Here is a 14,259-nt window from a genome sequence, read left to right on the forward strand (position 1 = left end):
GCATCCTTTGGAACGAGGATCCCTGTGCTGAGAACCTCCTAGATACCGGAGACATACAGAAAGCAGTAACAGCAGATATGGTGAGAAATGGCGGCAGCAGAGGCCGCAGAACTAGGAGACCAGCAGGGAACGGCGCAGTGGGCTTCCTGGCTGATGGAGCAAGGCGGTTACAGTGGGTGTGCCGACTCACAGAGCAAGAGAGATGAGCACCTTCGGGCAGGAGGCTTCCTGGGGGAGTGGGCTGTCTCCAGGCACTTGGCAGCAAAGCTATGCTCACTGACCCATGGAGTGAGAGAGTTGAGTGCCTTTGGGCAGAAGGCTAACTGACAGAGTGGAGTGCCTTGGGGCACTTATTGGCAGAGCTAAAAGAGCTTTGTAACATTCGCCTGAGGAGGGCAGAGGCTGAGGGGCCAGAGAGAAACCTGTCTTGGGCACAGCTGAGAAGAGGCTGTTCTAATTGAAAAACTGTATCCTGAGTGTTCCTGAACCTGAATTTTAACCTGTTACTTCCCTAACAAACTCCATAACTGTGAGTATGGTCTGTGAGTTCTGTGTGGCCATTGCAACAAGTCACTGAACTCAGCAGAGAAGCAGAATGCCGTGGGAGGGACCGACGGTGTCAGAAATGGCAAAAAGGGAGGCATGTTATTTACTGCTGCTGTGACAGGAGGCATGTCTGACCTCCACCTCATAGCAATCGGCCTTGGGCCCTTAATCTTGATTCTCCCTCCCCCTTGTGAAGTTAGAGGAGGTGAGATGCCTCCATTATGCCATTTTTTCAAATATTAAGAAAATTTAAACTGCAAAAGGAAACATTTGCAATAGCAACAAAAATGTAATTTTTAAAGACTTAACAAATATCCAGAACCTAAATACTAAAATCAGAAAACTCTATATTAAGAGAGTATATAGTCTGTTCTCACTAAATTTATATATAGTTTTAACGTGACACCAGCCAAAATCCTATAGTAGTATGTAGTTAATACTACGTAGTTAATAAAAGTATTTTTTACAAAGAATTTGTAATATGGGAACGTGCGTATGACAAGCTCAAGTGAAAAGAGCAAATTATGCAGTTAACTTATACAACTTGGGAAAAAAGGTATTAAAAAGTCTAAAATAAGGAAAATAGCCAAATTTTTAGAACAGTTGTCTTAGGCAGCATATTTTGGGGGACATGAACTTGCTACTTCCTACCTGTACCAGGAGCCCAGAAAGGAAATGCTTTGTTGTTGTGTGCTGTCGAGTCAGGTTTCCTAGGCTGTAATCTTCGGAAGAGCAGATGACCAGGTCTTTTCTCCCAAGGAGCCACTGGTGGGTTCACACTGCCAACCTTTGGGTTAGCCACTGAAAGGAAATACACAAATGAAATATATAAAATCCTTGAGAACAAAAAGTCAGAAGTCACACCTTTCATAACACATATATCAGTATAACCAAAAAAAAAAAAAAAAAAAAACCCAGTGCCGTGGAGCAGATTCCGACTCATAGCGACCCTATAGGACAGAGTAGAACTGCCCCGTAGAGTTTCCAAGGAGCACCTGGCAGATTTGAACTGCCAACCCTTTGGTTAGCAGCCGTGGCACCTAACCACTACGCCACTAGGATTTCCTATGTCACTGTACAATAGTTTAAATATTTCAAAGCATTTTCATTTTTTGCAGATAGGGTAAGAGAAGAGTATGACTTGGGGTCAAAGGACAATTAAAAGCAAGCTTTGAGTAGGAATTGGGTATGATGGACAGAACTGCATGTCAACTGTGAGAATCATACCTACCAAAAACCTGTTCTCTTTAAGGTTGCGGACTCAAATTACTGAACTTCCCCTCCCACCAAAGCCTCCTCCAGCTCATTGCACTGCTCAGACCTATATGCAACTCCACAAGGGACTCAGTCACAAACACAAATGACCCACACACACATCCCACCCCAAACCAAAACACAGAAACCCAAAACAGTTGCCATTTGGACTCAGGGCAGACCCTGTATGTTACAGACGAGACCCGAGCGCCATAGGGTTTTCTTGGCTATAATCTTTCTGGAAGCAGACTGTCAGACCTTTCTCCTATGGCACCGATGGGTGAGTTTCAACCATCAACATTTTGGTGAGTAGTTAAGGGCAAACATTTTACACCACCCAGGGTCGCCCCCATTTATTGAACCACCACGCTCAGGGCATCACCAACCCACAGGGCCCTCAAACAGTACCATCAGGTTTCTTGAACACTGACCACCAAACGCTCCCCAAGGATTACTCCCCAGTTCCCACAGGCCATACCTCAAACCCAATCATTAACCCACCTCCTTGACATGCCACTCACTCGGCCCCAAGACTCATCACAACCTGATCCCCTAGCCAAAGGTCCCCATTACCTGCCCCAAGAACTACCTATTCGCGCAGCACACCGAATACCAGCCACTAGACTACTCAAAGCATTGCAGGAGGTTTAAAAGGATTCCGTACACCCCCTCCACTTCCGGTCCCCACACACTACCGACCTCCCTCTCTGGCTTACGGAGGAGCTGTTTGATGTAAGGGGCTGAATCCTTCAAAAAAACCCTGATTGTGAACTCATCACTGCTTCGTGAGATAAATACGGCCCCACCCGTCCGAAGGCTCTATGACAGACGCAATCTTGAAAGAGGTGCCATACAGAGGGCAAATGAGCCCTTTGTGCCAGAAGAAGGAGCCCTGGTGGCGCAGTGGTTGAGCGCACCGCTGCTAACCCAAACGTCCTGGATGGAACCCACCAGCCGCAGAGGCAGTCTGTTTTCAGTAAAGATTACAGCCTTGGAAACTCTATGGGGCAGTTCTACTGTCTCATAGGGTCGCTGTGAGGCAGAATCCACTCCATGGCAACCAATTTTGTGCCAGAAAGCTTAATGACATTCCCCCGCCCCCATGCTCTCAATGACTGTCAGTAAACTTCATCCCAGGGCTTTCCTCTCCACACCCAAGCAGGGGTCTTATGCATGCTCAGTAGCCTATGAATGCCCCACCTCCACCGACCCTGACCACCCAAAAGCCAGTCCTTCTGTGATGGCCTCACCCATTGTGCCGCTTTGTACAACGAGAGAAGACAGCCATGTTGAAGATGTGGTTGTCCGTACAGGAGTGAATGCATTCTCTAGCCAGGGAAACTGGAATAGGCAGGGAACTGATTCCAGAAAGATCCCTGATAGAAGGCTGTGTGCTCCGTGGGGGGCAAGGTAGGCAAGGGCATTGAAAGAAGAAGAATTCCAGAGCGTTTGAAAGTAGAGGCTGTGGCAAAGAAAAGGGAGGAGGACTAGAAGGACTAGGAGGAGGATGCCAGTGTCAGGGACAGGCTTTTTCCTTTACAGCCAGGAAGTCGGGCCAGTGCTGGTGCCAGAGCTAATATGCTACGGGCTCAGGACGCTCTCAGTGGCAGGACCAATTCTGGGCAGGGCAATGGTAGATGCCGGGGCCAAGAGCGCGAACCCGGCTTCCAGTCTCCTAAGGACGCGAAATGCTAGGGATCCTAAACTCAGAGAAAATGGAGATCCGAGGTATCGTATTTTTGAAAGCCTGTGATGGACTCCACAAATCAAACCAACCAGCCCCTATTCCAAACTCCCTCCTGCCTGATCCACATCATGGGAAATCGAACAGCTTAAGTGACTTACCCAAGGAAAATTACACTTCACCTGAATGTCGCCAAACTTCCTGTGGGTTGGTGATGTCACACGAAGTAATTGAGTTAAATTCCTCCTCACACTGGGTTTTGTGATCCCCAGTGTCAAAGCGGAGATTCAGCCTCAGACAAAATTAGCCACCTTAATGTGAGCTGTGGTCAGCCTGTAGCAAAATCTTCTGTTGTGTATACTTAAAACCCAGATTCCTGAGCCCCATCACAGGACCCCTCTGAACCAAAAATGTTGAAAACTGCATTTTCAGTTGATTTTTGTGCAGACTAAGTTAAACGATTTTGATTTCATTGATTTTCTCTATTGTTTTTCTATTCTCTATTTCATTAATTTCCACTCTAATCTTCATAATTTCCTTCCTTCTGCTTGCTTTAGGTTTACTTTGCTGTTCTTTTTTTTCAGGGCTTAAAGGATTTTTTTTTAATTGATTTGAGGTTCTTTCTCCTTTCTTAGTGTAGGCATTTAGAGCTATAAATTTCCCTCTAACCACTGCTTTAGCTGCATTCCATAAATTGTGGTGTTTGTCTTGATTGATTCACCTCAAAGTATTTTCTGATTTCCCTTTTGATTTCTTCTTTGACCCATTGGTTATTTAGGAATGTGTTGTTGAATTTCCACATATTTGTGAGTTCACCACATTTTCCCATTATGGATATAAAATCAAACATATTGAATGTGTTTGAGTATCCTCTTTTGATTATACAGTTTGAGGAGCTTTAACAAATATATACAGCCATGATGTGACTACTGCCATCAACATATACAGTATTTCCATGGCTCAAAAAAGTTCACTTTTGACCCTGCACACCCAACCCCACCCCCCATCCCAGTATGTCCATTCCCAGTCAATCACAGACTGCTTTCTTTAACTATAGATTAATTTTGATTATTGTAATTTCATATATGTATAGTTATATATACTCATTTGTGTCTGGCTTCTTTCGTTCAGCATAATTTTTTTTTAGTTTCATCCATATAGCTGTGTAGGTTATTCCTCTGTGTTCCATTATGTGAATATTCCACAATTTGTTAATTAATCTATTGGTGAACAATTGAACTATTTCCAGTTTTAAGAATAATGCTGCTACGAATATTTGCATAAAAGTCTTTTCTGGATATTTCAAATTATTCAAAAAAGCAGATAAACAGGCAGATAACAAAATGGAAAATAGGTAGCAAAGAGGTCATAATTCATGAATTTACTTTGTAGATCATTATTGCTTAGTCTTTCAATTTTTTCCTCTGCTAAAAATTATCAGGATGCAAAATTGAAAAGAAAAAAAGTTATAATTTCAAACATTTCTTCTTTGGCCTGTGAGATATTTTGAATTTATTTCCAAAATTATAGGTATTTTCTAGCTAATTTATGTCACCGATTTCTAAGTTATTGTATTTGTGCCTTGGTACGATCATTTGCACCAAATATGTACATGGTACATATACTCTTAAAGCTTTGGTAAGTTTGGAAAACATTCCATGAGTGCTTGAAAAGAATTTTGCAGAATTTTGTATATAATGTTCTATATGTCCAACAAATTTAATTGTATTGTTCAAAATTTACACAGTTTTATAAATATTTTTGTCAGTTTGTTCTATAACATACTTGTAGAAATGGATTAAAATTCCCTCTATGATTGTGGATTTGTCCATCCCTTTTTGTAATTCTTCCATTTTTGCTCTAGGGAATTTGAAGTACTGTTTTAAGATGAATATGAATTTAGGATTTTTTTCCCTCATTGTGAAGTGAGTCTCTTCCTTAAAGAATTTTTTTCTTATAATCATTTACCTGCAGTCTTGTCATGCTTAGTATTTACGTATTTCTTTCCATTAAAAGAAATTATCCTTTCCACATCCTTGTGTTTTATGTGGTTAGTTCATAAACAGAGTAAGAAAGATAGAGTGGTACACTGAGTTTCTTTATGTGGCCTTTGGCCTTGGTTCTTTGGAAAAAGTTTGGGAAATTTTCCCCCTAAGCCCTGAGGAGTTATTACTTTGCCCTAGTTCTTTGTGGAGTAGGAATTTGGGGACCTCCTACGTTGCTTTCTACACCAGAGGGTTGTTACTTTTGCTCAGGAGATAAGCTGGTTTCTGCCAGCAGAAAAGGTTATTTTTGTACAAGACCTGGGTTGGTTGACATCTCATGGGTAATTGATGATTAGTTGAACTTTAGTCTGGTGAGGGAGTCCCACCTTGTAACTTATGAGGACTGGGATATATAAATGGCTAAAATGCAGAGGTTTTAGTGGTCTCCTGGTTGATAGGAGCTGGGAAAGGAGCATGTCCTTTGGGACACAGAGGCCCCACCCAGGACTGGTTGAAAAAAAAAAAAAGGCTGCAGCTGAAAGATGTTAGCTGAAAGCTGGGCTGACAGAGAAGCAGAGCCATGTGGGGATCCAGCAGTCCTGAAGCTGAGCTGGGTCAGTTAGCAGCAAGGAGGCCAACATTAGGGGAACCTGATGGCAGAGAGCAGCTGAGAGCTGTCCTGTACTGAAGAAGGCCGAGATGTGTTCTCCATTTTGGGGATGTGCTTCCAGATGTTGATACCAAGTTGTAGCCTGTTACTTCCCTAATGAACCACATACCTGTGAGTATGGCCATGGCAACAAAATTATCAAACGCAGCAGAGAAGTATAGAGTGCAGTGGAAGGGACTGCTGGTGTTAGAAATGGTGAAGAAGTTGGGAGAGCAGAGGTTTATCTGACCTCCACCTCCTAGGAACCAGCTGTGTGCTGATCCTGATTCTTATCCCTCATGAATTTAGACAATTCCTTACACTGCATTACAGGCAGTATTTTTGCTTTATATATCAAAAACTTGCAAAATTCAGACTTTTCAAGCACTCATAGAACATTTCCCAAATTTATTGTTCTCTTATAAATACAAACATATTTCAAAGGCTTTTATTATAATACTGCTATGAACATTTGCATAGTACTTTGTGTGCAAATGTTTCCATTTCTCTTGGGTAGATACCTAGGGGTGTTCTAGATACACTTTGATGAAGGTCACAAAAATTTTTTCCTGTATTTTTTTATAAAAGGTATATAATTCATAGGTTTATAGCTTTACTTTAGCTTTATAATCCATTTTGAATTAGTATTTTGTGTATGGTATGAGGTGAGAGTTGTCTTGCATGTGGATATCCAACTGTCTGCGTCCCATTTGTTCAAGACTATCCTTTTGCAGTGTGATGGATCTCTTTTCTTGTCAGTCTTGTACCTCCCACCAAAACATTTGGTGGGACTATGCGAACAAGGTGCTTGTGGCCCACCAAGGGATCAGCTTCCTAATAATGCAAATAAGATGTATGGTACCATTGTGGGAGCGGGACCATGCAAATAAGGTATACAGAGCCCTAATGAGAGGATTGGTCAGTTTTGCCATCCTAGGATTAAAATGAGCCATCCTAGAGGCAGAAAGGAAGAAGAAGCAATAGGAGCAGAGTACATCCTTTGGATCCAAGATTCCTGGATTGAGACACTCCTAGACCCAGGAATCGGACAGAGCTGTAACACCGGAAACCTCAAAAAGCAGAGGCAGAAGAACAAGGAGGCCAGGAGGAGGCAGCATAGTGGGCTTCCAGGCCCATGGATTGAGTGTGCTGAGCGCCTTTGGGCAGGAGGCTTGCTGCTGGAGTGGGGTCCCTGGGCACTTATCGGCAGAGATAAACAGCCCTGATGTAAGCACTTGCCCGAGCAGGGCAGAGGCTGGGCAGAGGGGCCGAGGGGGAGAAAGAGGCTGTCCTGATCAAAGAACTATATCGAGTCATTTCTGATACTGAATTGTAACCTGTTATTTCCCTAATAAAGCCCATAAACATGAGTATTATCTCTGAGTTCTATATGGCCACTGCAATCAATTATTGTGTGAGGGATGGTTGGTGTCAGAATTGGTAAAATGGTTGGATAGAGGAGGCATGTCTGACCTCCACCTCATAGGAATCGGCTTTGGGCTGTTCATGCTGATAATGATTCTCCGTCCCCCCTGTGAAGTTAGGGGAGGTTTGATGCCTCCACCACGTCATTTTTACATCTTTCTCCCACTGAACTGCCTTGCATCTAATACTGATTTTTTTAATTTTCTTTTCTTCATGATCAATGTTGCCTAGTGTTTGTCGGTTATGTTACTACCGTCAAAGAACCAATTTTTGACCTTGCTGATGTACTCTTATCAGTTTTCTTTTTCATTAATTACTGCTCTTTTCTTCATTGTTTTCTATTTCACTAATTACTGCTCTTTTCTTTATCCTCTCTCTCCTGTTTTGCAGTGCTTTAGATCATTAGTTTTCAACATTTTAATGACAAAAATTACCTATAAAAATCATATAATTTTAGAAATTAAGAAATTGTAATGTTCTAGTAGTGCCTGAACTCCTCTAATGTCAGGACAGAGAATAACCATCAGCCCAAGATAATTCTTATGAGGAGGTCAGACATACCTCCTTTGTCCAAGCTTTTACCAATTCTGACACCAGCCCTCTTCCCCACAGCACTCTCTACTTCTCTGCTAGGTTTGATAACTCATTGCAATGGCCACAAGTAACTCACTGACCATACTTACAGTTAAGTGGTTTATTAAGGAAGTAACAGGGTACACCTCGAGATCAGAATCAACAGGCTACAACTTAGGATCAGGAAGCATGTAGGCACAGTCTGCAAGGCTCCCCCTAAGTGGAGAACACATTCCTCCCTTCTTCAGTGCAGGAGAGCTTTCTTAGCTCCTCTCTGCTGTGCATGCCCCCTCTCAGCCCCCTCAGGGCAGGTCTCCTCTTGGCCATGCATGTGCCTTCATAGCTGTGCAGGTCTCTTCTCAACCCCCTGAGGACAAGCCTCCTTTTGGCCATGCTGCCCTTTTCAGCCTTGCAGGCCTCTCTGCCTTCGGCTTCCCTGCTGGTTTCCTCTCCATTGCTAACTGACCCAACTCATGACCAGGGTAGCAGTTTTGTTTAGCTCTCTCAGGCAGATTCTAAGCAGCAGGTTTCTGCTGTCACCAGTGACTCTGCCACAAGGCCCCTTCCAGGTGGCTTGCTGCCAGTTCTGCTGCAGGGCCCCTTCCAGGCTTCTCACTGTCTTCAGTATTACTTCTAACCTGTGTTACAGCTCTTTTGGGAGGTTCCTCACATCCCGTCTTTCTGCTGCTTCTCTTCTTGCCTCCCTTGCCTTTTTGCTGCTTCTTTCTTTTCTGTCTGCAAACCTCTGTGGGGCTGGCTGCACATGTAAGCAAACTCCTGGTCAGTTTCAAGGCATGGCCCTCCCACCAGGGCCACAAACTGACCAATCCTCTCTTGGTAGGGCACAGTTGCTTCATGTGCATAGTAGTCTATAGTCACTTCATTTGCATAAGTATACTGACCAATCCCAGGAAGGGCAGGCTGCAGCCCAGGGCCAGAGAAAAAGTATCAAACCACAAGCTGTTTACAGCTTACCCAGGAAATATCAATCAATCTGGACAAAGGTAACAAATGCTCTGGGGTAGAAAAGTGGGCAAAGGTAACTCCTCAGGGCTTAGGGGAAAAATCTCTCAAGCTGTTTTTCCAAAGAACCAAGGCAAAAGGTCACATAAATGAACTTACTTCATCAGAAATAAATCTGAGATATCCTGCAGCCCAAAGAGAGACTTAAATTGCCTCTAATATTTGATTAATGTTGTCATTATTATTCAGTTTCTAATATATGTACATATTTTATTCATGAGGTACTTAGTAGTTTGATGTTTCCCTAATTATCTTTTTATAATTCATTTCTGATTTAAGTGCAGTGTTCAGAGAATGTCAGCTGTATGAAACAAGACTTGCTTTATAGCCAAATATGTGGTCAGTTTTTATATTTATTCCATGTTTACATGAAAAGAATTTGCCTTCTCTACTTCTTGGAGTGTTCTATATGTCCATTAAAAAAAGTTAATTATGTGGGTGGGGGGAAAACAGGGTTGTTTCTCTCCAGTCAATGACATATTCAAAACAGGCCAGTTTCCTTGTGCATCTTCTGCATTGTGATTATTTTTCACTCTCAAATAGAGGTCTTCACTCTTTGGGAATCTCAAATGGTGTTTCCTATCAAATTACCTATCTTGGGCGGGTCCTGGGCTTTACATCCTGTTCACTAAAGCCTTGTAAAGTTACCATAGTGCAAAATTGGAATATAAGAATGAAACTGAACTCCTACCAGGATCTACATGTTTTTATTTTTATTTATTTATTTTTTGCTTATCAAGTCAGGTCACTTCATTTGTATAAGTATATTGACTGATCCCTACGAGGTGTGTAAAATAGACCAATCACAGGCTGACTCAACAGCAACAGGTTTGGTTTTGGTTTTTACTACGTCAGGTAAGTTACCTAAATATCAGTTTTAAGTTACGTAAAAGTAAGTGCACTAGCTGGCAAAGGAGAAATGTTCACAACATCCAAATCCAGGGGCTAAGAAGGGAAGATTTGTGTCTGAGAAGCAATGCATTGATAACTGACACAGCTGTACTGGATGTAATCTTATGCAACTAGTTTTTGCACTGTATGTTGGTGACATTCATCTCTTTGATGTATGTGGCTCTCAGGCATGTATCTTTGCTGTTTTCAGTATTCTTATATGAACATGTATTTCATAAACTCGCATATTCAACATAATTAGCAAGACTCCCCCCTCCTGTTTTAGTAGGCTGAAACATTTTCTGTATCTTCGCATGTTTATAACTGGACTTATTAAAAAGCAACTTCAACTACTTCCATAGTATTGGGAAGAACACTCTACACACTTCTTCCTCTGCCCTTATCGACTTCTCTGCAAAGGAAGAACAGTGTGGTTATCATATTTGTGAGTTATCAAAAGTTTTTGCATGGCTGGTCTAGACTCCCTTTTTCTGTATTTGGGTTAGTCTGTCTGCAGTATGAAGCCACTGTCTCTTAAGTCTGCTGTCATGGTGGTTAGCACCAGTAGTAGGAGATGCAGAGTGAGCCTTAACAAGGCATATATACAGACTATTTCTTCTCAGTTTCTACTGTGGAAGGATGATGAATGTGAGTCAGCTGTTTGCATCAAAGTGTGTCTGATATGAAACTGAGACTACCTTTATGGAGTTATACCCAAATTACTAGATTTTGGTGGAAAGCAGCAGGAAGCACACTTGACTTATAAAAACCTATAAAAACCGTAAGTCCAAGCCACATTCCCCATCAACGAAATGACATTTCAGTCTTCATTTTCTTGAAAACATCAGCTGTTTCACTTTTTAGAACTCATTTGGAAACAGAGGAGCTGTGATCAATCATCACTTCTAAATCTCGATATTTTTAATGAGTATTTTTTCTGACCAGAAGAAAAATTAAAAAAAAAAAAAAAGCTTGGCATTATTATTCAAAAGGACTATCAGATCCATTTACATGTATCACCACTCAGGAAAACAAAGGTACTAGGCGGTGTATTGCAGAGTTCTTGTTTAATGGGGAACTTGACTACGTCCCTTACAAATTATATGATCTACGTACTTAAAATATGGACATTTTTTCGGTAGTTACTACACATAAAAACCAGAAAAGGAATTTCATGGCTGACGATTTTCTTTCATTACCCTGTGAAATTTGAAAATTGCTATATAGATATTCTACAAAAACACTCAGACACAAAGCAAATACATACATCTGAGACTGATCTTAATTTACGGCTCTAACTATTCTGTATAACCAAACATGTAACAAAGTGTTATTTACCACATTGATGCTATCTGCTCTTCATAACTGACTACTTAGTGCTATGTTTTCTATATATATGATAACGTGGCAGAATCAGGATTTGTATTACAAAATTGTTTATATGTGAACAGTCTCCAACATCATTAATTATGTATTTCTCAATAAATATTACCTGATCCACTGTAAAGTTGTACTTCATGTCAGAAGCATCCCCATTCACAGGTCTTCAGTCATCTGTATTCTTTGGTATGAAAGGAAAAGTTATTTATGGGAAAGGTGTTTCAGCATTCACAGCATCCGTGGGATTTTACCTCAGAGAAAATTGTCTAATTTACGATGACCTATGTTTTCTGAAAAGTGTTCCAACATGTGCTGCACTCAAAAGTTTTCATTACTGTGTAACATATAATGTAACTTCTCAAGACACGATTTCCACCATTTGATTTATTCTTACTGTCTTTCTTCTCTATAACTTCCCTGATAAAATATGAGGCTACATCATTGGGAGACAGTTTTCCATGTTCACTACATTTAAAAGATTTCTCTCCTGGTTGAGTTTTCTGATGCTTACAAAGTCTAAAATTATTATAAAAATATCCCAATTCTCAGTGTATTCATAGGGTGTTTCTTGTATGAGTTCTTGTATTCAGGATCTGACATCTCACTAAAGTCTTTCCAGCCCTCACTGTGTTCCTAAGGTTTCTTTCCTGTATGAATTTCTTGATGTGAAGTGAGAAAAAACTTGACAGAGAACGTTTTTCCACACTCATTACATTGGTAGGGTTTTTCTCCTGCATGACTTCTCTGGTGGACACTGAGATATGATTTTTCAAAAAATGCTTTCCCACATTCACTACACTGGTATGGTTTTTCTCCTGTGTGATGTCTCTGATGTCTAATGAGCTGTGACTTTTGGTTGAAGATTTGCCCACATGGAATGCATCCATAGGGTGTCTCTCCAGTATGGCATCGTTGGTGAATAACGAGATGACTTTTCTGTCGGAAGGCTTTACCACATTCATTGCATCCATGGGGTTTCTCTCCTGTATGAATCAGCTGATGTCTACTGAGCATTGCCATACTGCTAAAGGCTTTCTGACATTCAAGACAGACAAAGGGTTTCTCTCCTGTATGTATTCTCTGATGGACAATGAGCATTGCCTTTCGTAAGAAAGCTTTTCCACATACACTGCATTCATAAGGTTTTTCTCCTGTATGAGTTCTTTGATGGACAATGAGGTGTGACTTGTCTATAAAAGCTTTTCGACATTCACTGCATTCATAAGGTTTCTCTCCTGTATGAATTCTCTGATGAGTTATGAGAGATGATTTTTTATTAAAGGCTTTCCCACATTCCTTGCATTCATAGGGTTTCTCTCCTGTATGAGTCCTCCGATGGACAATAAGCTGTGAGTTATCTATAAAAGCTTTTCCGCATTCACTGCATTCGTAAGGTTTTTCTCCTGTATGAATTCTTTGATGTGTAATGAAGTGTGATTTCTTATTAAAGGTTTTCCCACATTCCTTGCATTTATAAGGTTTTTGTCCTGTATGAGTTCGCTGATGTACAATGAGCTGTGACATATGTATGAATGCTTTTCCACATTCACTGCATTCATAAGGTTTCTCTCCTGTATGAATTCTCTGATGTGTTGTGAGGTGTGAGTTTTTATTGAAGGCTTTCCCACATTCACTACATTCATAGGATTTTTCTCCAGTATGAATTCGCTGGTGAACAATGAGCTGAGACTTACTACAGAAGGCCTTTTCACATTCTCTGCATCCATAGGGCTTATCTCCTGTATGACCTCGTTGATGAATAATCAGGTTTGACTTCTGGATGAAAGCTTTTCCACAATCACCACACTTAAAAGGTTTCTCTCCTGTATGAGTTCTGTAGTGTAATCTGAGTTTTGTTTTCTCCCTGTAAGCTTTTCCACATTCTTTGCATTCATAGGGTCTCTCCCCTGTATGAGTCCTCTGGTGTAGAATGAGGTGATATTTTGTTCTGAAGGATTTCTGACACTCACTGCATCCATATGGTTTCTCTCCCGTATGAGTTCTCTGGTGCAGCGTGAGATAACATTTTGTACTGAAAGCTTTCTGACATTCACTGCATCCATATGGTTTCTCTCCTGTATGAGTTCTCTGATGGATGATGAGCTTTGACTTATACCTGAAGGACTTTGGACATTCACTGCATTCATAAGGTTTCCCATCTGTGTGAATTCTGTGATCCCTTTTAAGGTTTGCCATTACGTTGAAAGTCTTTACACATGAATTATGTTTGTAGCATTGGACTTGAGGGTGGAATTTTTCATGTTGAGTGTGGAAAAATGATTTCCCAAGACCATTTAACTCATCGCAGTTCATTTCTGCATAGTTTTTACTCTGAAAATTTGAATCTGAATTTTGTTTCAAACTTATTCCTTTTGAGACACATTTATAGGGTCTTGCTATTAAAGGAACAAAGTTTTTGCTCAGAGAGACTATTTTCCTCAATGTGTTGTCACGGTCTCTGTCCACAGGTTCATCCTTCTCAATATTTTCCTGACAGCAATCATAAACTTGCCAGATTACTTCTAGAAAAGAAATCAATGAATCCTACCATTATCGTGAATTGAAGAGGGATGGAATTGCAAGTCAATTTTCAAAGACAATTCAAAAGGTGAGATACAATCTAAGTCTGAGACATATGATAAAGGAAAGACATAATACATAATGAATTAATGGACATCGATGTGCTCAAACTTGGGAAAAATTCTGTAAATATTTGAAAGCATAATAGAAGAGGTATATGAATATGGACAAGAGATAGGAGGGGTCTGGATCTGAACCAGAATAACTATAAAGAGGTATATCTTCTCCTAAGTGGTTCCTAGAAGAGAATCCTATACGGAAGGCTGGAA

General features: G+C 40.9%; 1 protein-coding gene across 4 annotated transcripts in view; it reads right to left on the bottom strand.

Annotated features, from left to right (window-relative positions):
- Positions 1-14,259, bottom strand: part of LOC100668328 (zinc finger protein 605-like) — a 21,317-nt gene continuing 7,058 nt past the window's right edge. For 3 of the 4 annotated variants that reach the window (XM_003406564.4, XM_064294135.1, XM_064294134.1), the window contains one exon: positions 5,580-13,932. In XM_003406564.4, coding sequence (XP_003406612.2) covers positions 12,044-13,932 — 1,889 coding nt within the window. In that variant the 3' untranslated portion in view covers positions 5,580-12,043. Of the gene's footprint in view, positions 1,348-5,579; positions 13,933-14,259 lie in introns of those variants that run through there. The other variant, XR_010323385.1, reaches the window with a different exon arrangement.

This window comes from Loxodonta africana, chromosome 11 (genome assembly GCF_030014295.1).
Source record: "Loxodonta africana isolate mLoxAfr1 chromosome 11, mLoxAfr1.hap2, whole genome shotgun sequence".
In the NCBI taxonomy this organism is placed as follows: Eukaryota; Metazoa; Chordata; class Mammalia; order Proboscidea; family Elephantidae; genus Loxodonta; species Loxodonta africana.